At 37.4% G+C, this 25,114-nt stretch overlaps 1 protein-coding gene across 2 annotated transcripts; it reads left to right on the forward strand.

Moving 5' to 3' along the window:
• Positions 1-2,607: 2,607 nt before the first annotated feature.
• LOC110724245 lies at positions 2,608-4,276 on the forward strand. 2 transcript variants are annotated; one of them, XM_021903657.1, is made up of 2 exons: positions 2,608-3,069; positions 3,488-4,276. In XM_021903657.1, the coding sequence occupies exon 2, from the start codon at positions 3,516-3,518 to the stop codon at positions 4,230-4,232; it is 717 nt and encodes a 238-aa protein (XP_021759349.1). In that variant the 5' UTR covers positions 2,608-3,069; positions 3,488-3,515; the 3' UTR covers positions 4,233-4,276. The 2 variants fall into 2 exon arrangements, with proteins under 2 accessions (XP_021759349.1, XP_021759350.1); XM_021903658.1 differs by having other exon boundaries at positions 3,491-4,276.
• The last annotated feature ends 20,838 nt before the right edge of the window (positions 4,277-25,114 follow it).

The following is a 25,114-nucleotide window of genomic DNA, read 5'->3' on the forward strand; positions in this document are numbered from 1 at the left end:
GCATCGGACTCTCTCTAGCAGTGTCTGATTAACCCGTTCTGCTACACCGTTCTGCTGTGGTGTCTTCCTGACAGTATGATGCCGACCTATACCCTCATCTGCACAGAACTGATTAAACTCGTCTTTGCAAAACTCTAGCCCATTGTCCGTTCGTAGCTTCTTGATCTTCCTTCCTTGTCGATTTTCCACCAAAGCTTTCCATTGCTTGAAAACTTTGAAGGCCTCATCCTTTGACTTAAGCAACCTAAGCCATGTGTATCGGGACTTGTCATCAACAAATGACACAAAATAGTGGTAACCTCCCATACCTTCAACTCTAGATGGACCCCAGCAATCTGAATGGATGTAATCGAGCACTGCATCAGTAATGTGAGCACCCTTGCTGAACTTTGACCTGTGTTTCTTACCAAACACACAATGCTCACAAAATTCAAGGTTGGCAACCTTGACCCCGGATAGAAGACCCCTCTTGGACAATAGCTGCATCCCCTTCTCCCCCATATGACCAAGCCTCATGTGCCAAATCTTAGTCATCTCCTGGTGAGATACAGATGCGCAAACCGCAGAACTAGGCAGTGTAACACCCTCAAAAACATAGAGGGTGTTCCTTTTGATACCCTTAAGTACCAACTCAGAACCTCTGAAAATACACAACTCCCCATCTGAAAACACACCATTGTACCCCAATTCATCCAGGGTACCCAATGAAATCAGATTCTTTCCTAAAGCAGGAACATGCCGTACATTAGTCAAAGTTAACCTCCGCCCATCAACAGTCCTCAACCTCATGGAACCAATACCTGTGACCTTACATGGAGCATTGTTACCGACTATAACCATACCCCCATTGCGAGGTTCATATGTATCAAACCAATCTCGACGTGGACACATATGGAACGAACACCCCGAATCTAGAACCCAGTTATCAGATAAATCATCAGACCTAGCAGAACTGACTAATGCTAAATCTTCCTCTGAATTATAGCTCTCATTCGGTTTCTCTTCAACTACAGCAGCCTGGGACTTGTTTTTCCTCACCGGACAATTATTCCTAAAGTGACCCGGTTCTTTACAGTAATAACATGTTTTAGTAGTAGTTTTACTAGATCCATCCTTGCCGTTTCCAGCACCCGACCCAGCATTGTTCCCCTTGTTAAACCCCTTATTCTTTTTAGACTTTCCGGACTTAACAAATAACCCACTACCATTATCCCCATTATCACTCGTAGCTTTCATTCTGAGTTCCCTAGTATGAAGTGCTGCCTTCACTTCTTCTAAGGTTATAGAATCCTTACCAACAACAAAAGACTCTACAAAATTCTCAAAGCTAGACGGTAGAGATACAAGTAAAATCAACGCAGCATCCTCATCATCAATTTTAACATCTAAATTACGTAAATCAAGCAAAATAGAGTTAAGTTTTTCTAGATGTTCCCGTAAGGAAGTACCTGACTGCATCCGGAGGCTAAACAACCGCTGTTTCAGTAATAATTTGTTGGTCAACGACTTAGTCATATACAATGACTCCAGCTTCAGCCACAATCCAGCCGCCGTTTCCTGATCAGCAACCTCCGTGATGATTTGATCATCAAGACTAAGTAATATGGTAGAGTGTGCCTTCTCTTCCATAACTTCTAACTGCGAGTCAGTCGGTCCGTCTCCTGACTCCGAAGTAGTACTCTTTGGAGCCAACGGACGCCATATCTGCTGTTGTTTTAACAGAGCCTTCATCTTAATTTGCCATAGCCCGAAACTATTTTTCCCGGTAAACTTCTCAATTCTTATTGTTGAATCTCCTGCCATTGTTATCTTCAAGAAACTCTCCAAGGATTGAACCTGAGCTCTTGATACCAATTGTTGTGCGACAGCGGAAGCAAAGGTCGAAAACAAACAAGAAAACAATAAAGAAATTCAATGCAAACAATAAGAACAACACCAAGAATTTACGTAGTTCACTATCGATGTGATAGCTACGTCCACGGGCACCGAGATCGAATGATTTCACTATAAACTGCAAAGATTACAAAGATGATTCTTGTATTTCTCAAGAACGGCTCTCACTCTGTCTCTCTTAACCCTAATACTGATATTAGGGAGGTTTTATATTAATCCCTAATTAAAAGATACTTGGGCAAAAAGATAATAAAATAAGATAACCTAAAACCGCAAAATCCGCGTTCCGTATTTTTCCTTCTCCGCCCGGTCAGACCGGGCAAGGTCTGCCCGATCGGGCGCGAGAAGAAAACTCCATACGAATGCTTCAACGTATCCAACCCCCACCGCCCGGTCAGACCGGGCAAGGTCTGCCCGATCGGGCGAAGGCTCGCCCGGTCGGGCGAAGGCTCGCCCGGTCGGGCGCGAGAGCAGCTTCTTCAACGAATTTGCCAGGCACCTCTTCTTCTTCCGCCCGGTCAGACCGGGCAATGTCCGCCCGATCGGGCGGACAAAGCTACGAAGTACGAGTCACCTAATATACTTATCAACACATTCGATACAGATGATCCATCTCATTCATATAACTCAACAACGGTTCAACCCTGCCTTCCCATGTCCCTTCAAACTCCTCAAACCCTGATTTCTTATATTTCTTTTGCTTTGAATCCTCCCAGTGGCGGAGCTAGGGTGGGTTGAACCCACTGATTTTTTGAAAAAAATTAAATACTTTTTTTAAAAAAAAAAAAAATCAAAATAGGTTTAAATAGAATATTTGTGTATTATATGACAACAAGTAAAGTTGTAGCCCAGTGGTTATTTTTACCTCCCATCACACAATTTTTTAATTTTGTTTCCTGAGCTTTCCCTGCTTCCAGCTTTCCTCTTCCTCATTCCCCCAAATTGCAAAACCCTAACTTCTTCCTCCCTCTCTTAATCTCTTCCCGTTCTTCCTCCTTCAGTCCTTCTCTTCCCGTTCTTCCTCCTTCTCTTCCCGGCGCAACACGGCAACAGTCAGCAGAACGCCAGAACACGGTGGCAGCGGCAGCGCACCAGCCACTCACCCAGCAGGCCAGCAGACCCACCGTCGTCCGTCACAGCACTGACAGCCTCACAGCCGTGTATCGGTGTATGTAGGTAAGTGAATTTGGGGATTTTTTTTTTTGCAAATGTAATTTACTTCTCAATTTGGGGATTTTTTTTTGCTAAATCATTGAATACTTGAAATTCATATGCTAAATTGCTAATATACATTACGAATTGCCAATTTTTTGTAAATTGCTGAAGTTTGGTTATAATTATCTAATTTACTTCTCAAGTTCTCAATTTGGGGATTTTTTTTTGTTACATTGTTGAATTTCATATGCTATTTTCTGTATTTCGTTTTCTGCCTTCTAGTTTTCATAATTTCATATGCTATTTCGTTTTCTGCCGTCTAGATTTCGTTTACTAATTGAGTAATTGACTGTAATCTTTAATTACGATAATTTTAATTAGCTTTCTAGATTTATCATTCATTCATTGATTTCATTCTGCATTTATCATGTGTGTGTAGCAGACTAGCAGTATATACCTATTATACCATGAGTTTAGAGTCATTTTGGAAACGTGCCGGGAAGTCACAAAAGTCTTCAACTTGTTCTTCACCTAGTTCAAGGGATCCTCCAATAGAAGAACATGTGTCTCCTAATGATGATGAGGTTCCTATTGCTGCAACAATTCCACCACCTGAGAACACAGGTCCAAGTGTTCCAAATACTACTGTTGACTCCGATGATACTCGCATTTATGATGTTGATCTTCTTCCACATGACCCTGGAAAAAGAATTCCAATTATGGAGTATCCTCCTAATGATCGAGATGCCGTAAGGAGAGGCTATATTACAAAGAAACGTTGTGATCCACGCACACATAATTTTCCTCAAAGAAAAGTTGGAGGTATGCGCCGTTTTAATGTTACTTGGTTTGATAAATATGAGTGGCTTGAATATAGTGTTGAGAAAGATGCGGCTTTTTGTTTTGTGTGCTATTTGTTCACTGATAAAGTTGATTATTCTTTGGCTGTTAATGATTCCTTTATTAAAGGGGGATTTAGAGGATGGAATAAGACTGGTAGATTTGATGTTCATGTGGGTGGTATTGGTAGTTTCCATAATCAGGCTAATGAGAAATATAGTATGTTTATCAACCCAAAGACATCAATTGCTGAATCTCTTTGCACTTATTCTAAGGAAGCTAAACTACAATACAAATCTCGCTTGACTTATTCATTGAAATGTATTAGATTTCTTTTAAATTAAGGTTTAGCTTGTCGTGGGCATAATGAAAGTGAAGAATCTTGGAATAGGGGTAATTTTCTTGCACTCTTAACATGGTTTTCAGAAAATAATAGTGAGGTAGCAAAGGTTGTTCTAGGTAATGCCCCGGGTAATAATCGAATGACTAGTCCTTCAATTCAAAAAGAACTTATTAATTGTTGTGCCAAAGAAACCACTAGACTTCTTATTGATGATATTGGGGATGACTATTTTGGAATAATGGCTGATGAATCAAGTGATGTATCTCAAAAGGAACAAATGGCCCTTTGCTTGCGTTATGTCAATAATAAAGGGAAGATAAATGAGAGGTTTCTTGGAATTGTACATGTTAAGGATACTACTGCTTTGTCACTAAAGAGTGCATTTGAGTCTTTGCTTATGGAACATTCATTGAGTTTGTCTAGAGTTCGTGGACAAGGTTATGACGGTGCTAGTAACATGAGGGGGGAGATAAATGGTCTCAAGACTTTGATCATGAATGAAACAAAACAAGCCTATTATATTCATTGTTTTGCTCACCAACTTCAATTAACCCTTGTTGCTGTTGCTAAGGATAATGATGATTGTATTTGGTTGTTTGATCAACTTGCTATTTTGTTGAATATTATTGGTGTTTTTTATTCCTTTGTTAATTATGATTTCAAATTTCGGAAGTTTCGAACCCACACTTCGAAAATCCTGGTGACGCCACTGAATCCTCCTCATTATCAATGAAGCTAAATATTGATTCAGGCGAATGTTTCGATGCTGTCTCATCACCATCCATCTCTCTTCTCTGAGATTGTCCGGTTGCTTCTTGTTGTTTCCCTTTTGTGTGTATAAACAATGTAGGGCTCTGGTTTTTTTAATAGTTTGCTTAATTTTGAATGTATGCATGATTGGACTTAGCTATGTTCACTAGACTCGGCTGAAATCCCGGAGTGTTCGTGTCGACACGACACGACACGACGCGGACACGGATACGAAATTCGTGTCAGATTCGGCTATTTGCACTCTGACACTTCTGAGAGAGGGGAAGGGGAAAAACCATAGTATAAAAATTCCGCATTTTCGACCGATAGACAACTTAAACCCCCCAAATCAGCTTGAATTCGTGAGTTGGTCGGAGTTTTGTGGTGGACGCCATTGTTGCCGGCGTGTAGCAACCACATGAATGCATGATAAATAAATAGAGAGTGAAAGACTGAGGAGTGAGGGCTGATAAAGTGATAAAAATGAGGTTTTGTGGTAAGTGGGAGTGTGGGACAGCTGTATTGATAAAGCAAAAGGGTGAACAGTTGTGTGATACTCTTTATTTTGGTTATATTTTATTATTTAACCACTCAAGATCTTTTTTACTTCTAATATTTTGATTTGATAGAAAGTTGTAGTTACTGACTAGTGACTATATTTATTAGTTTTTTAACCACTCAACCTCTTCACTTTTAACTTTTTTTTTACTTTTTTACTTATAATATTATTTTTTTCACAAAATGAAAGTGTCGTGTTCCCGCACCCGTGTCCAAATATAGGACAGAGTCCCCGTGTCCTAAAATTTTGAAAATTGACGAATTGGACACTCGTACACGTACGTGTCCGTGTCCGACACACGTACTTGAGTCCATGTAACATAGGGACTTAGTAATTGTTTGTTTTTGTTCAACACCAAGTTTTGTGATAAACTCTTAAAAGTGTTGTTATGTGTAATTTGGGCTTTAGCCTATTATTATAATAGTTTCTACTTTGTGTTACAAAAAAACTAAAAATTATTTGGTCACTTTCTTTTTGGATAACTAGCTAAGTTAAGATACTAAATTATTGATAGTCTTTACAAAAAATACTTTCTTTCTCCTACAAAAAAAAAATCCAATGAATTTACCCATTGAAGATGTTCTTACACGAAGTATTTTTTTCATTTAACTAATACATTATGTGATATGGCTGCTACTCATAGGCTGAGTCATGTGCAAGATAATGGGGTGAACCAACCTAAAGACAGATTCAAGGGGGGCCTAGGCCGTGGCCTACCCCATGAATAAAAATAGGTTAAAATATATCAGTGTATCTATATTAAACATGTTACGCTAGCTCAATTGGAATTTTATAGAAGAAACAAAAAGTTGGGGAAAAATGAATCAAACCATACATGTATTGAATTAAAGATAGGTTTTTTTTTTTTTTTTTTTTTTTTAGTGAAAAAGGGGATTGAAAAAAATTGAAGGTTATGAGGTGACGTGTGGCATTGAAGAAAAATAAAGTTTACATGTGGCATGATAAGCATGATGGTTTGTATTTTTAAATACTAAAAAAGTATACAGTATAGATATTGGTATTGTATAAGGAGTACTTTACATTAAATTTAATATATGCAAACATCCAAATACTTTCACAAATTGTAAAATTTGTTACTTTCACCATTTTTTTTTTTAATTCAACATGTCTTCTTGACAAACAATCTATTTATAGTTAATTACTTAAACTTTGACAACCTATTGAGGTAAATATTGCTCTTTACCAACAAATTCAATACTCTATCTCGTTCTAGAGTATTAGGAGGCTGCCCCTTGATTTACCGGTTTGAAAGATTGATAACCTTGCTAACGTGAAACAAATTAATAAATAAGGAAGCTTTCCTAAAAGAAGTAAAACAAGTTAGATTGCTCAAAGAAACGTGTAGATAAACATATGACAAAAGATACAAATGCATTCCATTAAATGAAAGGATATAGTCAGGTCAAAATCTGATTTTTGGGTGTAACAAATGCCCCCCCCCCCCAATTTTTGTGGTTGATGGCGTTTGAAACCAACCAAATTATGACTCTTTAAACATAAATATAAAGCACTATGTATGTCTAACTTTGCAAATACCAAACACAAAATAAAAATATTACTTAATATTTATAGAGGTATAATAATTACAAATTAGAGCATTTCAAAGCTTATAAGTTTTGAATTGTGTATACTCTTTAAAACAGGACTTAAGGATAAATATATATAATGACATGATGTACTTATTGAAATGCCTTCTAATATGCTGGATCATCTTGGAGCGTCGCCACAAGATTTTGCAATTCAGGATCGTTAAGATACTCCTCAAATTCATCATTGCTAGGCTCTGTAAGGAGCTAGTCGATCCTATGGTGCTCAAAGATTGATTATACCATAATTGAATGACACACTTATACACTAAGGTATGCATTCCCCCTCCCATCTGGTAACTTCCACTTCATAGTACGTCTTGGGGTAAGGGATAGTCCTTGCTTCCAATTTTCTATCGAAAGTGGGAGGAAAGATCGCTCTATTCTCCCTGGCCCATCCCTTGCAAACCAAGGCGGCATTCACCCTGTCTTCTTTCTACTCTAGGTGAGGAAGTATAAAATTACTCAAAAGATTAGCATTCACACCCACAAGAAAAGCGCTAGGCCCAATAGGTCCACCTTTATATCATCCAAAATAGCGGGTTTATCCCCCATCGCTTCTTAATCCTCATGTTGAGGCAATTTCTTTTTCGTTTTATTCCTGTAATTTCTCTTCCATTTGGAGCGCCTATCCATAGCCAAAGGGTGATTCGGGCACTCATTTGGGTATTCAATAGATCCATGAAGTGTATTGTCAACATATAAAACATGCCAACTCCTTAAACTTCCCCATTAGGCTCAATGTGCAGCATTTGTGATGCAAAAGATCTTCCATGGTAAATTTAAAATAAGATTATTTAAGAGAGTAGTTGAAAAACTCTGACAAATGTGAAGTGACTACTTATATTTATAATCACTCTTGCGTCACTCCCTTGACGGTTAAAATCCTCCATTACTTCAAGTCATCGTAATGAAACCACACAACTCTCCAACTTATTGAAAGTAATTTATCCAAAAATCACATTAAGGGGAGTGAATTTGGAACTAAACCGTCACAGATTTTGCATAGTAAACGCCGCTTACAAGTCAATAATTTTACTGATCATTTAATTTTTATTGGGAAATTAAAAGTGTATTTTCATTTAAATTTCAATAAATACAGTTTTCTGTCACATGGTAAGTCGGGAAAGTAGTTATAATTACAATCCATATATTTCAATTTTAGAAAATTTAAAATATATTTTTGTGTGTATAATCACAATAATTCAATTGTATATCTTGATCAAAAGAACAAAATTAATAATATATATTGATCACATAAATTGAACAAGCCCAAGATCAGACATAAATAAAAGTTAAAATCTTTAAAGAGTTAAGACATGATAAAAAAAACATGCTTAAGTATTTAGTTTCAAAAGAACTAATAACATGCGACAAATCATATTTGAGTACTTAACTCCTTAGCCAAAGGTTAGATCAATTGGACAAAAAGAAATCTAACCAAGCAAACCCTAGTCTTTGATCAATCTAAAGTGTGATTAGGGCTTCTAGGACACTTGTGTACTGGTTCATACATATCAGAGGACAAATCAGAGTTGTCTCCTTGCTCAATTATCATCATCCTTCCCAAGCTTCTTGATGGAGACTTCTTACCCCTTCTTTATCGTCTCTTCCTTGAAGGTTCACGCACGCACCTTCAGCTATTCTGCACTTGTGTGGCTTTTCTTCCTCTTCACTGCCTCCTTTCCTAACACTATTGCATTGCCAAACACAACTTGGCAATGAAACTCAGCATCTTATGCCTTCTTGGCATCCTTCTCCATAACATCCCACTTTTCTGAATCTAGTACCTTTAGCTTGTTATATGATCATTTCTCAAGTGTATTTTCGGCCTGCCGTATATCAAAATTCCGGGTCGTCCTTGAACCAACACCGCCCCACTTATTAACTCACTCTTGTAAAAATTTGCTACATTTTTCAATCATAAAGAAGAGAATGTTATTAAATTACTTATCTTGGAGAAACAATATGTGAGTTCAATTGACAAATATAAAGTACCCAACTTAACTAAATGATTCAATTAATGTGCGAATAATATATGTGCAATATATGTACAACTATACAAAATGTGTACAACATTTGTACAAAAATAGTATGATAAACATATTTAAGCTTAATTAGAATCTAATATTAATTAATTTGAACTTACTTGAAAAGATTGGTAGCTTTATCACTGACTAAAAGTGGCTTGAGATATCAGTTAGAATATCACTGGAAACAAATTAAGTTGTTTTCTATGCCCTCTCCTCATCTTCATCTTGTGGGGGGAAATATCAATGCTATCATTTTTTTTTTTACCTCAAATAATATTCACAAGATAGAATCCAATAATGATTACAAAAAGTCTATTAAGCTGCAAAACACATGAACGTAATATTATGAGAAATTTGCTATTTTTTATTTAATCTAAATAATACACACTATAAATATAAGGAAAATTTGAATTTTAACACCACAAAAAAAAAAAATACAAAAATGGTTTTTAACACAAAAAAAACTTTAATTTTAACACCACTAAAAGTTCACAAAATTAGCTTTTACCACCATTTTACAGGTTTCTAGACAGAATCCGTTAGTGGGGTCTATTATGCCACGTGTTGGCATATAATTGGTTACAAAAAACCCAACAGCTAACCCCAACCACCACAACCCCACCACCGACCACATCTGCCCCCACCTCTGACACCCCCAATCCCAGCCCCAGTGACCTTCCTCCCCCTCCCTTTACACCACCCTAAACCCGACAACCTCCCCCAAACGGCCACAAAAAAGGTCGGCCGTTTTACAAACGCCCCACAAACGGCCACCAAAAACGCCACTAACGGTGAGAATTGACCGACTTTGGGTCAAAACCGACCACCCAAGCCTTAAATCAGTCGATTTTGACCATTAGTGGTCGTTTATGGTGGTGAATTTTAGGGAGTTCATCACCTTCGGTCGATTTTGAGGGATTTTGTGGGAGAAAAGAGGATTTTCTGGTGGCTGGGCTGGGACGAGAGGAGTTAGGGTGGGGCTGAGGTTACGGCGCGCTGCTGGCGATGGGGTTGTGGTGGTGGCGCGTTGCCAGCGATTGGTTTGGGGTGGTTGGGTTAGTTTTAGGGTTTCTGGTTTTTTTTTTAATATTTCTTTTTTTTTTTAAAAAAAATTAATAATATAGTGACATGTGGCATAATGGACCCCACTTAACGGATATTTGACGGAAACTGGTAAGTGGTGGTAATATCCAATTTTGTGAACTTTTTGTGATGTTAAAATAAAAGGTTTTTTTTATTTTTTTTATTTTTTTTTTAATTTTATTTTGTAGTGTTAAAAACCATTTTTGTGTTTTTTATGGTGTTCAAATTCAAAATTTCCTAAATATAATCTATGTACCATCCCAATTGGTTGGGCTCATTCAAAATAAATGGGCTAAGTATAGCAACCATGATGAGGGTAGCTAGGCTAAACATTGCGATAAAAAAAGAGTTGTTTTCCGTAATGCACCATGTAGTCGAAATCATCATTAAACTGGAAGAGGTAATTGCCTAAAATGTAAAAAAAAAAACACTGAAATTAGATTATTAATCATCAAATAAATATAATTTTTTTTATTTGAAGAAATCAAATAAGCATATTTAGTAACTTATAGATTAAAAAAATCGAATTTAAAATTACGAGGTAGAACATCATAGGGCTCTTAATGGTGAAATCGATATGCCAATATTTCAGCTTCTTATCCATAATTGCAGATGTATGACACATTAAACCGCTTTCATTCCCAATGTTAATTCTGAATCTGGGTAGCGTTGCAATAACTTGCTCTACAATACTCATCGAATCATACATATTGAATTAGGTGAGTTAATTAATGTTCCATCGACACATACAACGTACCCAAACTTAAATAAATGAGTGGATTAATGTAAGGATTCTACATGTGTAATATATGTACAATATGTGTACAAAAATAGTATAACAAACATATTTAAGTTGAATTAGGATTTAATATTAATTTATTTAAACCCACTTGAAAAGATTGTGGTTCGCCATTGCTGTTGCACACTGTTGTATTTGAAGAAAGTTCCAAATCCATACAAATAGATTATAGCTAATAACCACTCCACCATAAAATTATAAATAACACAAAAAAGTCAAGTTAAAGAAAACTTGTATTAATTTTGATAATTAATTAAAGAAGTTTTAGTAGACTTACAAGAGTTACTTACGGAATTTACCCACAAAATCACAAAGAAAGCTAACCCGACGACATGCCAAATGAGTGTAGGACTAGAGGCTAGTTCTCTTCAGATTATTTTCAGTTCAGCTTTAATAAGTTCAGTTTTGTTCAATAAGTTCTTAATTTTCTTCTCTCATAAAATATTCAGTTCAGTTCAGTTCAGTTCTGTTCAACTCAACTCTAATAAGTTCAGTTCAGTTTAGTTCAACTCAGTTTAGTCAATCAGAACATGCCCTAGGTGTCTCCGCCTCATTAGTAAACTCTTTTTCAAGTACCTAACATCTTTTTAAAATTTATGTTAAAAATTATTGTACGCAAACTACGTTAATCGACTACCTCTTGGAATTTAACATGCATGATATAAAGAACCATAGATATGTAATGACAGTTGATTAATTTACCTTTCATCTAAGAATATTGCAGGGGGGTAGAGGAGAGTAGCAAAAAATAATCAGTACGCAATAACTGCATGAAGAGTCCTAAATTCAATTGGGCCATTACCATGATTATCGTAAAAATGATGTTCTTTCAACTCCACATTATTTTCAATTTAAACGCTATTTCATTTGATCAATTGACTTTTTATACATGGTTCGGTTAACTTTTTTTATATGGAGCAATTGAGATAAGTGACCAATGGAATGATGTTCTTTCAACTCCACATTATTTTCAATTTAAACGCTATTTCATTTGATCAATTGACTTTTTATACATGGTTCGGTTAACTTTTTTATATGGAGCAATTGAAATAAGTGACCAATGGAATGATGTCTAACACTTTGGCATAAATAATTTTTGTTAGAAATCATCTATTACATACTACTAAAAGCAAAACAAAAGGGACATTTTTCAATGTTATATTAAAAAATATTCCTCCAAAACTCTTCTCTTAAAAAATATTCATTGTTTCATAAGGAAAAAAAATTGTGTCTTATTTATAAAATTTATTTTACATAAAAATATAACTCCTTTCCAAAAATATTAAATTGTCCATAAAAATTTCCTCAATCTAAAAGTACCTTCTTAATTAATAATTTTCATCGATGGCCACCCTGTCCCTTTTTTCCCCAACCAGAAACAACCCCCCTTCTCCCACCTCGAATCGACCACCTTCCCTGTTCCCTCACATAAAAACGCCATCTCTAGCCCTAAATAATTGTAATACTCCAGAAATTTTCTCTTTTTTAAACTCCCTTTTTACTCCATATAAAACTTATTTAAGGAAATAACCAAAATATTACCGCCACCATGATAACGACTAAGGCTTAGTCACACAACAAAAGTCTAAAATCAAAATATATAATACTTTTGCAATAAAATAACTTGAGTTCACAACTTCAAAACCAAAATAACTTAAAACATTCACTATTGGAACCAATTTAAATATGACCCCTAAAAAACCAAGTTCAAATAAAACATAATAATGGTAGTCCATAAAATAATAATCATCAACTAAAAATATAAGTCTAAGAAAGCATATATAAAAAGTAACTCTCAACACGCAGGGCCTGTTCTCATTGACTGAATTGAGCTGAATATTTTATGAGAGAAAGAAATTAAGAAATGAACTTAACTGAATTGAATTATACTGATTTGAACTGAATACTTTATGAGAGAAGGAAATAAAGAACTGAACTGAACTGAACTGAACTTATTAGAGCTGAACTCAACTGAAAATAATATGCTGAGAACAGGGCCTCATTCTATCATGCTCTTCATGCTTCGAGTACCTTTCACTTTCTCTTTATTTCAATCATTCTACTCACCATACTAAATGGGTCATATTCGAGCTAATCCAAAGGAAAGCCAAACACAAATACAAAAGTAGGAATTAACAAAAGCCGAGTACATATGCACCTAAATAACTAGTACACTAACATAATCATCCTAGCTATAATAATTAAAACATGCTTGCCATAAAATTCACAAGTCAACTTACCTTTGACTCATAACTAGAACTATTAATTATTATTGAATAGTTTTGGATTATGCATCTAATGAGTTTCTTTTCTTGCCTATCCCTTAAAAGTAACGGACCCTTCACTTGGGAGTTAACCAACCAAGTACCAACTAGTGTCATCTTGTGATAGAATTCCAGCGCATAATAATAGTAATAATAATAATAATAATAATAATAATAATAATAATAATAATAATAATTAGGGGTGAGCAAAACTGGGTACCCGGTTGATTTTGCTGGACTCGGAATTGGAACCGGTCATACCGGGTCCCAAATTTCTGGACCTAAAATTGGAATCGGTTATTCCGGGTCCCATAATTTTGGATCTGGTTTTATTATTATTATTATTATTATTATTATTATTTTAATTTGTGTTATAGTCTTATCTTACTGCTTCAGACTTTAATTCTCTCCAAAATTCAAATACAATAATATATTATGGAATACATTGTCCTTTTTTACCATAAAAGAATTATAAAACATAAAGAAATTAGATGGAAAGGATTAGAAAGAATTAAAAATTCAGATCTACTCCAAAAACCTCTAAAAGCAAAACAAAAAATTAGCATTCTGATCATTGCCAAGGAATTCCTCTTCCAAAGCATAATTAAAATGTCAGTGAAACTATTAGTAGACTTCGTAGTGTTGGTTTTAGATAGATTAACATCACCATTGATAAGACTTGTTGAGTCATTAGAGAAGTTTAGACAAAGAAAAAGGTGGAAAATAGAAAATAATAACGAAAATAATAAATTGGGAGTGAGATTATGGAGTGAGTTTTGCCACTGTTACAGTAGAGATAAGGAAAGAGAAAATTAAGGGAGCAGTGCGTGAATGAAGAAGATTGGAGGCTGAGGGAATAAAAGAATGTTAGGGTTTTTTGGATGAAGTCTTAGTCATTTATATATTAGGCTTTGGGCTATGAAAAATTCATAAACTCCCTATAAAATCCATATCCAATACCACGTACCAGGTTCGTTATTGTATAAACCGGGTATCCAGTTGGTACCGGGTCCCTAAATATTAGGACTTGGAATTGGAACTGGTTTCCACCGGGTCTTTTTTTTTTGTAACCGTACCCGGATCCACTATTTTTTTCACAAAAGAACTAATAGTAAGATTAGCGCAGTCTTGTCTTAATTATTAGGTTATTTTTATAATTTATAATTATGTTAATACTCCTCAAGATTCGATTAGATTTACATCTTTATCCCTAAATTCACTTAAGACTTCTCATACCATAAATTATTATATTTTTTTTAATTTTTATTTTATACTCTTAGTAATAATAATAAAAAAAAATAGGGTCACCACTAGAGCTGTCAATTCGAGTAACGAGTCGGGTTTGGGTCGTGTAAGAGTGGGTCGGGTCAACTCGGGTCGGGTCAATTCGGGTTAATGCCGTAATCTATGCGGGTCGGGTCAATTCGGGTTAATGCCGTAACCTATGCAGGTCGGGTCACGTTGGGTCATGCTTGAGTCGGGTCACGTCGGGTCATAGATCTTATCGGGTTTGGGTCGGATTAATAACAAGTCGGGTTACATTCAGGTCGGGTGAGCAATAGGTCGGATTTAATTCGGGTTTTTCAAGAGTTAATAAGGGTTAGGGTAATTCTCGGGTTCGAGTCGGGTTCGGTTCACGTCAATAATTTGCTGGTTAGAATCAGGTCGGGTCATTCTTGGGTTTGAGTCGGGTTCAGTCCAGTCAATAATTTCCTGGTTATAATCAGGTCGGGTAATTTCCAAGTCATGTCATTCTCGAGTTCATGTCGAGTTCTGTTCAAGTCAATAATTTGTGGGTTATAATCAGGTTTGGTCATTTCCAAGTCGGATCATTCTCGGGTTCAATTCGGGTTATGTTTAAGCCAATAATTTGCGGGTTATAATCAGGTCGGGTCATTTTCAAGTCGGGTCATATTCGGGTTCAATTAACTATAAATAGATAATTATCATTTTTATCAAGCTAATTATTTCCTTTGACTATAATATATATGACAACACACTAGGGAACTATAGCTTATAATTTAGGAAGATAATTATCTCCTTTGACCATACAACAAATATATACGGAGTACTATATTTAACTCTTAAATTTGGGGATGATGCTCCTTTTTTTTGCTAGCCTGGATTGACTTGGTCTCCTTAGACATAATGCTTTGATCATCAATAATAAGGTGGTCTAAATTGAATTTAAGGTGATTTGAAATCGAGTCAAGAACAACTTGGGTCGAATTTAGGTCAGGTCCATAACAAGTTGTGTTGATTTCTGGTCGGGTTAGTAACAGATTGGGTTGAATTTTTGGGTCGGGCTATAATAGATCGGGTAAAATTCGGGTCGGGTCAATAACAAGCCGAGTTGAATTTGGGTCGGGTCAATAACAAGCCGGGTTGATTTCGGGTCGGGTTTGTAACAGGTCGGGTTGAATTTCAAAACGGGTAAGTAGCATGTTGGGTTAGGAATAAGTCGGCTTAAATTCGGGGTTTGACAGGTTAACATGGGTTCTGGTCGATTTCTGTTCAAGTCGGGTTTGGTTAAGGTCATAACTTACGGGTTATATTCGGGTCGGTTCGGGTCATCTCCAAGTCGGTTCATGTTCGGGTTCGAGCTCGGGTCTCACATACTCAGGTCAACTTGGGTCTAGGGTTGGTTTCAGGTCGAGTCAGGTCGGGTTTGGGTCACAATTTTTTTTGGGTTCAGATGGGTCGGTTAATAATTGGGTTCGGGTCGGGTCAGCTTTTGATAGCTCTAAGGGCCTGTTCACATTTACTTAATTTCAGTTCAATTTAGTTCAGTTCAGCTCCAATCAGCTCAGTTCAGCTTCAATCAGTCCTGTTTAGCTCCTAATTTCTCTCTCTTATAAAATATTCATTTCAGCTCAGTTTAGTTCAGTTCTGTAAAGAATATTTCAAGCCATCTTACACTTGAGCCCCACTGTGATCATTCACTTAAGCATGGTGGCGTCCAAAGGGCAGGAAGCTAGAGTAAAAGAGTCGCCAATAAGTTTTATGAACTTGTAAATCGTTCACAAGGTGAAGGCTACACCCCTTAACGATCTAGGAGATCGTTAACTCCAATAGGTCTGGAACCATGACTGGAAGTTCGGGGATGAAGGTACAAATACAACCTATAAGAGATTAAACTTGCCCTAAAAATAGGCCTCTACTTTATTCTTCTCGTATTCATGTGCGCTTCCTGACTAACATGCAATCAATAGGTTAACCCTAAACCTGTTTCTTCTATGTTGGTTGAATATTAATGCACAAACAAAACCTATTATTGGCGATCACTTGAATTATAATCATATTAACCTAAACAAGATTATTAATTATCTTATTAAGCGTGATTAGAAGTACAAATTCCATTTAAACATTCATAAAAGGTGTGATCAAGCAATAAAAATAATAACATCAAGCAACATAACAATAATCATCATAATAATCATAATCATATTAAAGCTTAATAATAATAGCAAGATCCTAGACATGATACTAACAAGATTAATAACAAACCCTAGCATGTCACTAAACAATAAAAATGAAATCTTTAGCCCTAACATGATATTAGGAAATAAATAGGAAGCATCATAACAATATCAGAAATATATGTTAATCCGAAACATGGTACTTGGAAGCAATAAAACATCCCAACATGATACTAGGATTCAACAAAATAAATTAAACATAATTTCTATATCAAAAGATTAATAAAGCAATTAAATTGCTTAATTGGATGCCTCGTACCTCTTTCTAATAAAAAAATACACGCGTTAGTAACTTCAAGGAAAATAATAAAATCAAACAATTAAATTAAATCATTGAAATAAAGATTTGGGACCAAACCCTCAGAAAGATCAAACCTTTCACGTCTAGGGTGAAGGCAACTTCGAACTTGACTAGGTGTTTCTAGAACTAATGTATGAGGAATTTTGTAAAAGGGTAGGTTTAGAAAAAGAATAGAGAGAGAAAGCTTCTAGCTTTTAGAGAGAAAAGAAAGAGATGATTGTGAATGTAGATGTGGATGATTAAAAACGGGGAGATACGACCCCTATTTATAGAAAAAATAGCACGGAAACGATAGAAAAGAGTTCGAGTCCTATTCGGAATAAAAGACCTCCTGTCGCCAACGATAGGAGCAGCGCCAGGCGATAGGTATTGTCGCTAGGCGACAAACCTGTCATTTGGCGCCAGGACATCTTTTTTGCGGATTTTTTTTTATCATGTGTTTTGATCCAGAAGTTCAAATAAGTCATTGTAGGCGTCGTTTGAAGTGCGCTTACGTTAAAGCATGTATAAATATGCTCGACACTCTTAGGAAGTGGGAATTGACGTATACGATTAGGGACAAATAAAGTATGGAGTCACCAACAAGTTTTTAAGGAACTTGTAAACCATTCATGGATCATAAAAGGCAACCACGATAAGGGACAACGATAGGTCACAACGATTGACCCGTGAAGGTTACACCCCATTCATGATCCATGAGATTACTAACTCCATATGGTTCAGAACCACAAAAGGAGGATCAGGGATGATGGTACGAAGTGAGTCATGGAGTCACATTCGCTCGTATTGGCCTCTACTCGATTCATATAGTGAAAAGCATTCCTGCGATCTCAAAGGCATACAAACAGAAATTCAATTTGCTCCACTCTATTATTAAGCTAAATTGGTTGAATATTAATGCAACATATAATTCTAAAATATTGTGATCACTTCAATTAACAACAAGATTAAAAAGGAACCTAAACCGGTCATCCAAATTATCTTATTAGGCGTGATTTTCAATTACATATTCCCTTTAAACATGCAATATGGTGATCATAATAACAATAGAATACACTTAATATTGGAAGCTATTCAACAATAAAATCCAACAACATAAAATCGTTAGAAAAATAATAGAAATAAAAGGAACATAATTCTTACTTTGATTCTGTTTTCTTGCAACTATAAAATAATAAACGAGTTAGTAACTTCAAGGAAATAATAATAGGATAATTAAATAAAATAAAATTAAATAGAGTTGATTTGGGGCCAAACCCTAAAACAATTCTACCTTTTACGCCTTGGCTTAAGGACATAACCACGAGTAAATTATGGACTCCTTGGAGTGCTTGAAGAAGGAATTTTGAAAGAATAAGGGTAGGCTAGTGTTTAGAGCATAGAGGAGAGAAAAATAGAGAATTAATTGATGCCCCGTACATCAGAAATGAGGGGGTATTTATAGAAAAAATGTGCTGAGGGAACACACAGAACCCTAAAAAGATAATAACCCTAAAAAATTGCACCGTGACACGGCAGAGGGCATCGTGACACGGTGCCTGGCACCGTCAGACGGGACAAGTTCCCGTGACACAGTGGACAACTGTGTGACGGGGGAAATATTTAGGGTACGGGGAATAAAATGCGTGAAGGGTTTACGTGGAATGGACACGGAACTGTCCCGTTCTCAGCAGGGGCACCGTGTCACGGGAAATCCCACCGTCAGACGGGGAACATTCCCGTGACACGATGGACTTCTACCGTGACGCGGGAGCCTGTAGTTCATTTTTCAGTGTAAATTCATTTTTAACCCTAATTTCGTTCAGCTTTTTTAACTGCCGATTGATAATTTCGGGCCATTACTGATTTATTATTATTAATTGGGCTAAAATAAATAAATAAAATAAATAAAAGGTTTGGGCCAAAATAAATAATAAAAAGGTTTCGGCTGAAATTAAAAAAGAACTATGCTTTGACTAAACATCAAGACCGATCCATGGACTATTCAAAAATTGAATTTAATTAAATACGATTTTTTAAGCACTCTCGGGATTAAATACTGAACCCGACCAATAGTGGCGGTGAAAGGTTGTTCATCATCGGGTTTGGTTTTGGGGAGACATTTTTATATGTCTACAGAAGCCCCCACTGTAACTGAGTTTGTAGAAACATCAGTTTCGAAAACGATAGTCAAAGTAGTCGATAGGGACGGAGAATGATTTAAGGCGTTCAGCGATCCAAAATCATTCTGTATACACTTATACCTGCAGATAAATGTTAGTTCCATAGATAAAAGAGTAAAGGGATAGAATACGTATCTGACACTGGTGTATTGGTGACAAATGAGTTTGGTAGTTTCCTATGCTTGAAGGAATCTACCGGATGACATTTGTTGAAATGCTTTCCACTCTTGAGGAAAGGTGACTGATGAATTTGGTAGCTTTCTAAGCCTGAAGAAACCTACCGGATGATACTCTCCATGCCTGAGGAAAGTCGACGTATGAAATTAGTGTCATTGTATGCTTGAAGAAATCCACCGATAATACTTTCCATGCTTGAGGAAAGCCGACTTGGCGGTTTTCTATACTTGAAGAAAAATCCACCGATAACACTTTCCATGCTTGAGGAAAGCCGACTTGGCAGATTTCTATACTTGAAGAAAAATCCACCGATAATGTTTTCCATGCCTGAGGAAAACCGACAACTGATATAATCGCTGAATTCCGAGCTATAACGAAAAAGATATGAGCAAAACACCAAACTCGGCCTAAAACCGACACCCTTCCACTAAAACGGCCATATCTTAAAATCTGACTTGATTCTAATTGGGTTGGAAAGTAGACTTGATAAACTTTCCAATGATATATTATATGCTTTATTCCGAGTTACGGATCAAAAGTTATGATTATTTTAAAAATGGGTAAAAAACTGAAATTACCGCGCAGCAACAAAAATGCCGCGACGCGGCAAAAGCTGACATGTCACGGGACTTATTCCCGTGACACAGTGCCCATTTTTGTAATTTTGCTCAATTTTCCCCCGTGTCACGGGATTTTGCACCGTGTCACGGTGCAATTTCCCGTGTCACGGTGCCCATTCCGTGACACGGGAATATTTCGTGTAATTTCCGCGTACTTTTTACACCGTGACACGACATACTGCACTGTGCCACGGTGGACAATGCCGTGTCATGGCATTTCTTCCCGTGTCACAGTGCACATCCCGTGCCACGGGATTGCTCCGTGTTTTCTCCACGTAATCCCTAAACGAGTTTTCACTTCCTGTAACCTAAATATTTCCCGTGTCACGCAAATTTGTATCGTGTCACGGGAAATTTTCCTATCTGACGGTGGTATTTCCCGTGTCACGGTACACTTTGCCGTGTCGCGGGATACTTTTTTAGGGTTTTTATCATTTTAGGGTTCCGTGTGCTCCCTCAGCACATTTTCTCTATAAATACCCCCTCATTTTTTATGTACGGGGCACCAATAATCATTCAATCTCACCTTATACCAAAAATCATTCTCTTCTCTCTCTTTAACCTAATTTCTAGACTCCTTATTCTTCCATAATAATTCCCCTAAGAACTCCAAGGAGTCTATACTTAACCCGAGGTTCCGTCCTTAAACCAAGGCGTGAAAGGTACAAATAACTGAGGGTTTGGACTAAATCAATTCTACTTTTTATTTAATTTAATTTTCATTTACTTTATTTTTTTATTGAAATTACTAACAGTTTATTCATGATGTAGCAATTTAAAGAAACGCGCGGAATATGAATAATTAGTTAATTTAATTACTCTTATTTTTATTCTTATTGCTAGTATCATGATTAGGGTTGTTATTATTATTTGATTTGACTAATGCTATTATTGTTAAATTGCTTCCAATATTAATGTTTGTTCTATTATTTATTATTATGATCACTATATTGCATGTTTTAAAGGTAATATGTAATTGAAAATCACGCCTAATAAGATAATTTGGACAACCGGTTTAGGTTCCTTTTTAATCTTGTTGCTTAATTCAAGTGATCACAAATATTTTAGAATAATGTGTTACATTAATATTAAACCAATTTAGCATAATAATAGTTTGGAGCAAATTGAATCTTTGTTTGTATGCCTTTGAGATCGCAGGAATCACTTTTCACTATAAGAATCGAGTAGAGGCAAATACGGGCGAATGTGACTCCATGACTCACTTCGTACCATCATCCCCGATCCTCCTTTTGTGGTTCCGAACCATATGGAGTTAGTAATCTCATGGATTATGAATGGGTTGTAACCTTCACGGGTCAATCGTTGTTGCCTTCGTTGTCCCTTATTCGTGGTTGCCTTTTATGATCCGTGAACGGTTTACAAGTTCCTTAAAAACTTGTTGGCGGCTCCCTACTTTCCTTGTCCCTAATCGTATATGTCAATTCCTACTTCCTAAGAGTGCCAAGCATATTCATCACATGCTATTAACGTAGGCGCACTTCGAGCGACGCCTACAGTTACCGTATCACGGGAAGTGCTTTGCCTTTAAATTCGAAAATTGCAGCTTGAATTTCACCATTTTCGCTGCTTTCCTTCTTCTCTTTTTTTTCCTTTTTTTCTTTTTATCTTCTTCCCTTCTTTTTTTTTTAATTTTGCTGCTGTCATACCACCGTGTCACGGCACTTGTCTCCGGCCGACGCAACATTGTACCGTGTCGCGGCGATATTCCACAAGCCACGGCGTTTTCTGCGAGTGTCCGAGCTTACGTTGCTGCCATCTTTGTTCCGCTGCGCTGCTGTCGGAGTGTTGCTGCTGTTGCCTAAGCTCCGCCACTATCTCAGAATCACCGTGACATGGGGAAGCTTCACCGTGCCGCGGCTTTTGGCCACCGTGTTACGGTGGTTGCTGCTGCATTGTTTCGGTTTTTCGAGCTTTTTTAGCTCAAATTTCCACAACATTCACTCCAATTTTTTTGCTACTTTATTTTTGATTTCTCACAAGGATCTATGTAAGTTTCCTTTACTTTGTCTCAAATTTTATTGTAAATTCCATATTTGCTTGGAACCCTAAAAAAATCAAATTGAGGGTTTTTAATTTTGAGCTTCCATATCAACACTCTTGCTATGAATTGACTTGTATATGGATGTATGTGTGTTTATGAGCAATTTGAGACCAAGTTTGTGTTTTTTGGTGAGAAATTGAGCAAATCACCATTTTTGGTACTACTTGTGTGAAATGGTGTTCTTGTTGTTCATGTTATTCTTTTCTACTTGAAATGATGATATATTGGTTGTAGATCTTGTAGATATACCATGATGTGCCAATTTATTGTTCTTGTGCAGTTTTGAAACATGTTTTGTTTTGTGTATGTACTACATTGTCATGGCGAACATAGTATCATGCAATTAGGAGAACATAGTATTAGTTCGTCATGGAGAAACTAAATACTAGGAATAATTCCATTATTTTGCTAATTTTTAGCCTTGAGATAAAAATTTTGCGTATAATAGAAAATGCCACTTAAGGTAACTGTTAAGCCGCTTTTGCATAAATAACTAAATAACTTAGGAAATGATGCTAAGCATTTAGATTTTTTATTTTTGTAATAGCATGCCTAGACAACGGGATCGCGATCTTTCTACTCGTGGACGACGTCAGGCTTTTCGGGAGGACACTCCCACAGTTCCTGAGGGCATGGACGACGATGCCCTAGAGACCGAGCCTCGCCCTTCTTCGAGTAGGGTTTCCCCTCCGTGGTCGTCAGACGAGTTGGTTTTCTGCCGTGAGAACCACATTTATCACCGTCCACTTGCCGGCATAGTCGATGGCACGCTTCACCATCATGGTTCTGGAGCTGGAGATTTAGTTCCTCGACTTTATGGGATTATCACGAGGGATCCTCTTACGAACTCCTTGTGGGAATATGCTGGTTTGGATATGTCAATCTTCTCTTGTCTCTACGTCATGGCTGTAGGCAGCTGAATGACCAGGCCCCTGTCATTGTCTACGGTTTATGGAGAGTCGTAGAGGTGACAATCTTTCCTCTTCTTGTTTGTTTTAATCTGTTTGACTCATGTGCTAAGAGATTACTTGTCATTGCAGCTATGGTTCTATGATTACTTTTTGGGATTGGCCCCTCGACGGCGTCGTGGATCGGTCCATGACTTCCCTGTCGGAGCTAGTTGGCGTGACCGAGGCAAGTCACGAGTGGAGTCTGTCCCTACGCTACGAGGGTTGCTACACCGAGCCACCTCTTCTGTTGGTGTAAGAATTGATTTTGTAGCCTGTTATTCTCTACCTTGACGTTATTTTTGGCATTTCATTGCTACTTTTTGTGGTCTTCAAGTTGCTATTGATATCCGAAATCGGTCTTGGGCTGGGATGACTAATCTTCCCGAGGCCTTGCAGCTTTCGGCGTACTGTACTGTTTTTGTTGGTACTGGACGCTTTATTTGGTATCTTAGGGAAGCGTGTTTTTCGTCAGCACAGTGATGATCGTTTTGTGGTGCCCTTGTCTCCACCAGAGCCGACGCTAGACTCACGCTTGCTTAGGGAGTTGATAAACAGGGGAGAGTGCTACACTTTTCCTTGGCAGGAGCTTGTGCGTATGGAGGGCGATTATTCGCAGGACTTGCTTCCCTCTTTGGCTCCTCAACCCCGTCTTCCCGAGGTATGATTTCTTTTGAGAATTTTGTCGCTAGTCTCTGTTTAAACTGTCGAATAACCTGATTATTCGATCGTATTTTCTGACGATTGTTCGCCGTGTGGGGAAGATTGAGGTCCCGCCTCAATCTGCCCGCTACTCGGGGCCGATCGGTATTACTGAGGATCATATTACTGACGCGTCAGAGGGTTTCAGACAGGCGCAGGAGTCTTTGCCTGATGTGTTTGAGCCGGTAACCTTTTTGACACATTATTCATCCGTTTTAATACCGCTTGTTACTGACTTTTCTTTGTTTTGTTCTCAACCTACTCACCCGGAGATGATGGGATTCATGAAAAGGTTGACGCTTTGAAGTACTGCATCATCAAGCTTCGGCGTGGTGCGAGTTGTCGGGGAAGTTCTGGCGATGTTCTTGAGGTACGTTCACTTTTTTTCATTTTTACCATTTGTTCTATCTTGCACCATTGACATCTTTTGATTTTGTGCCTTTCAGGAGTGACGGAGGTCCCGCTCGCGCTCGAGGCATTGAGGCTCGGATGAGGGGGAGCTTAGTCGTGGCAGACGATCTCTTGATGTTCGTCGGTATACTCAGTCTCAACGGGAGCCTCAGCTTTCTCAGCCGTTTCAGGAGGCTCAGTGGCAGCAGCCTCAGTCTTTCCAGCCATTCCAGTACTTTCAGGGTCAGTGGCAGTGACATTCATCTTCACAGTCTTCACAGCTTGAGTTCAGGCCAGTCATCACTCCTGTGGATCAGGGTCTATACTCAGTTCCATTGTCTGGGGCACTTCCTCCACCGGTGCCTGGCTTGTTTTCAGTTCCAGTGTCTGGGACGATGCCTCCACCGACACTTCCTACCTCTTGGAATCAGTCTACGCCGTTTGCTAGTTAGACGGGTCCTGCTTTGAGTTTGACAGCTACTGGAGCTACAAGGACTAGTAGGGATACTACTCCTCGTACCCGGATGATGGCGGGACTCTTTGGTTCACCGCTCCCATATTCACAAGCTGGAGATGACACTGATCCTCACTCTTCTAGTTCTACAGATTTTTGAACGAGGGTCTTTATTTGTACTTTGGTTGATGACACTTGACACTGCTTATGCATCATGATTCACTTTGTACATTATTCATAGTTTATGTATTTATTAGTGTGTATATGTGTGTGTCTGAGACTCATTGTTTGTGATTGTGTATTTATTAATGAAGCGAAAAAAAAACGTAAGTGGAGGGAACCGACCTTCTCCAAAAGAAAAAAAAATAATAAAAAAAGGGACAAGTTTTACAACTCCTCCAAAATAAAAAGGAAAGCATGGGAATAGGACAAACTTTACAACTTCCCTAAAATAAATAATAATAATAATAATAATAATAATAATAATAATAATA

The sequence above is a fragment of the Chenopodium quinoa genome, unplaced genomic scaffold (assembly GCF_001683475.1).
Source record: "Chenopodium quinoa cultivar QQ74 unplaced genomic scaffold, ASM168347v1, whole genome shotgun sequence".
Lineage (NCBI taxonomy): Eukaryota > Viridiplantae > Streptophyta > Magnoliopsida > Caryophyllales > Amaranthaceae > Chenopodium > Chenopodium quinoa.

What these genes read in the sequence shown, in the direction of transcription:
- LOC110724245 (XM_021903657.1), top strand. Translation starts at nt 3,516, where the DNA reads ATGAGTTTAGAGTCATTTTGGAAACGTGCCGGGAAGTCACAAAAGTCT.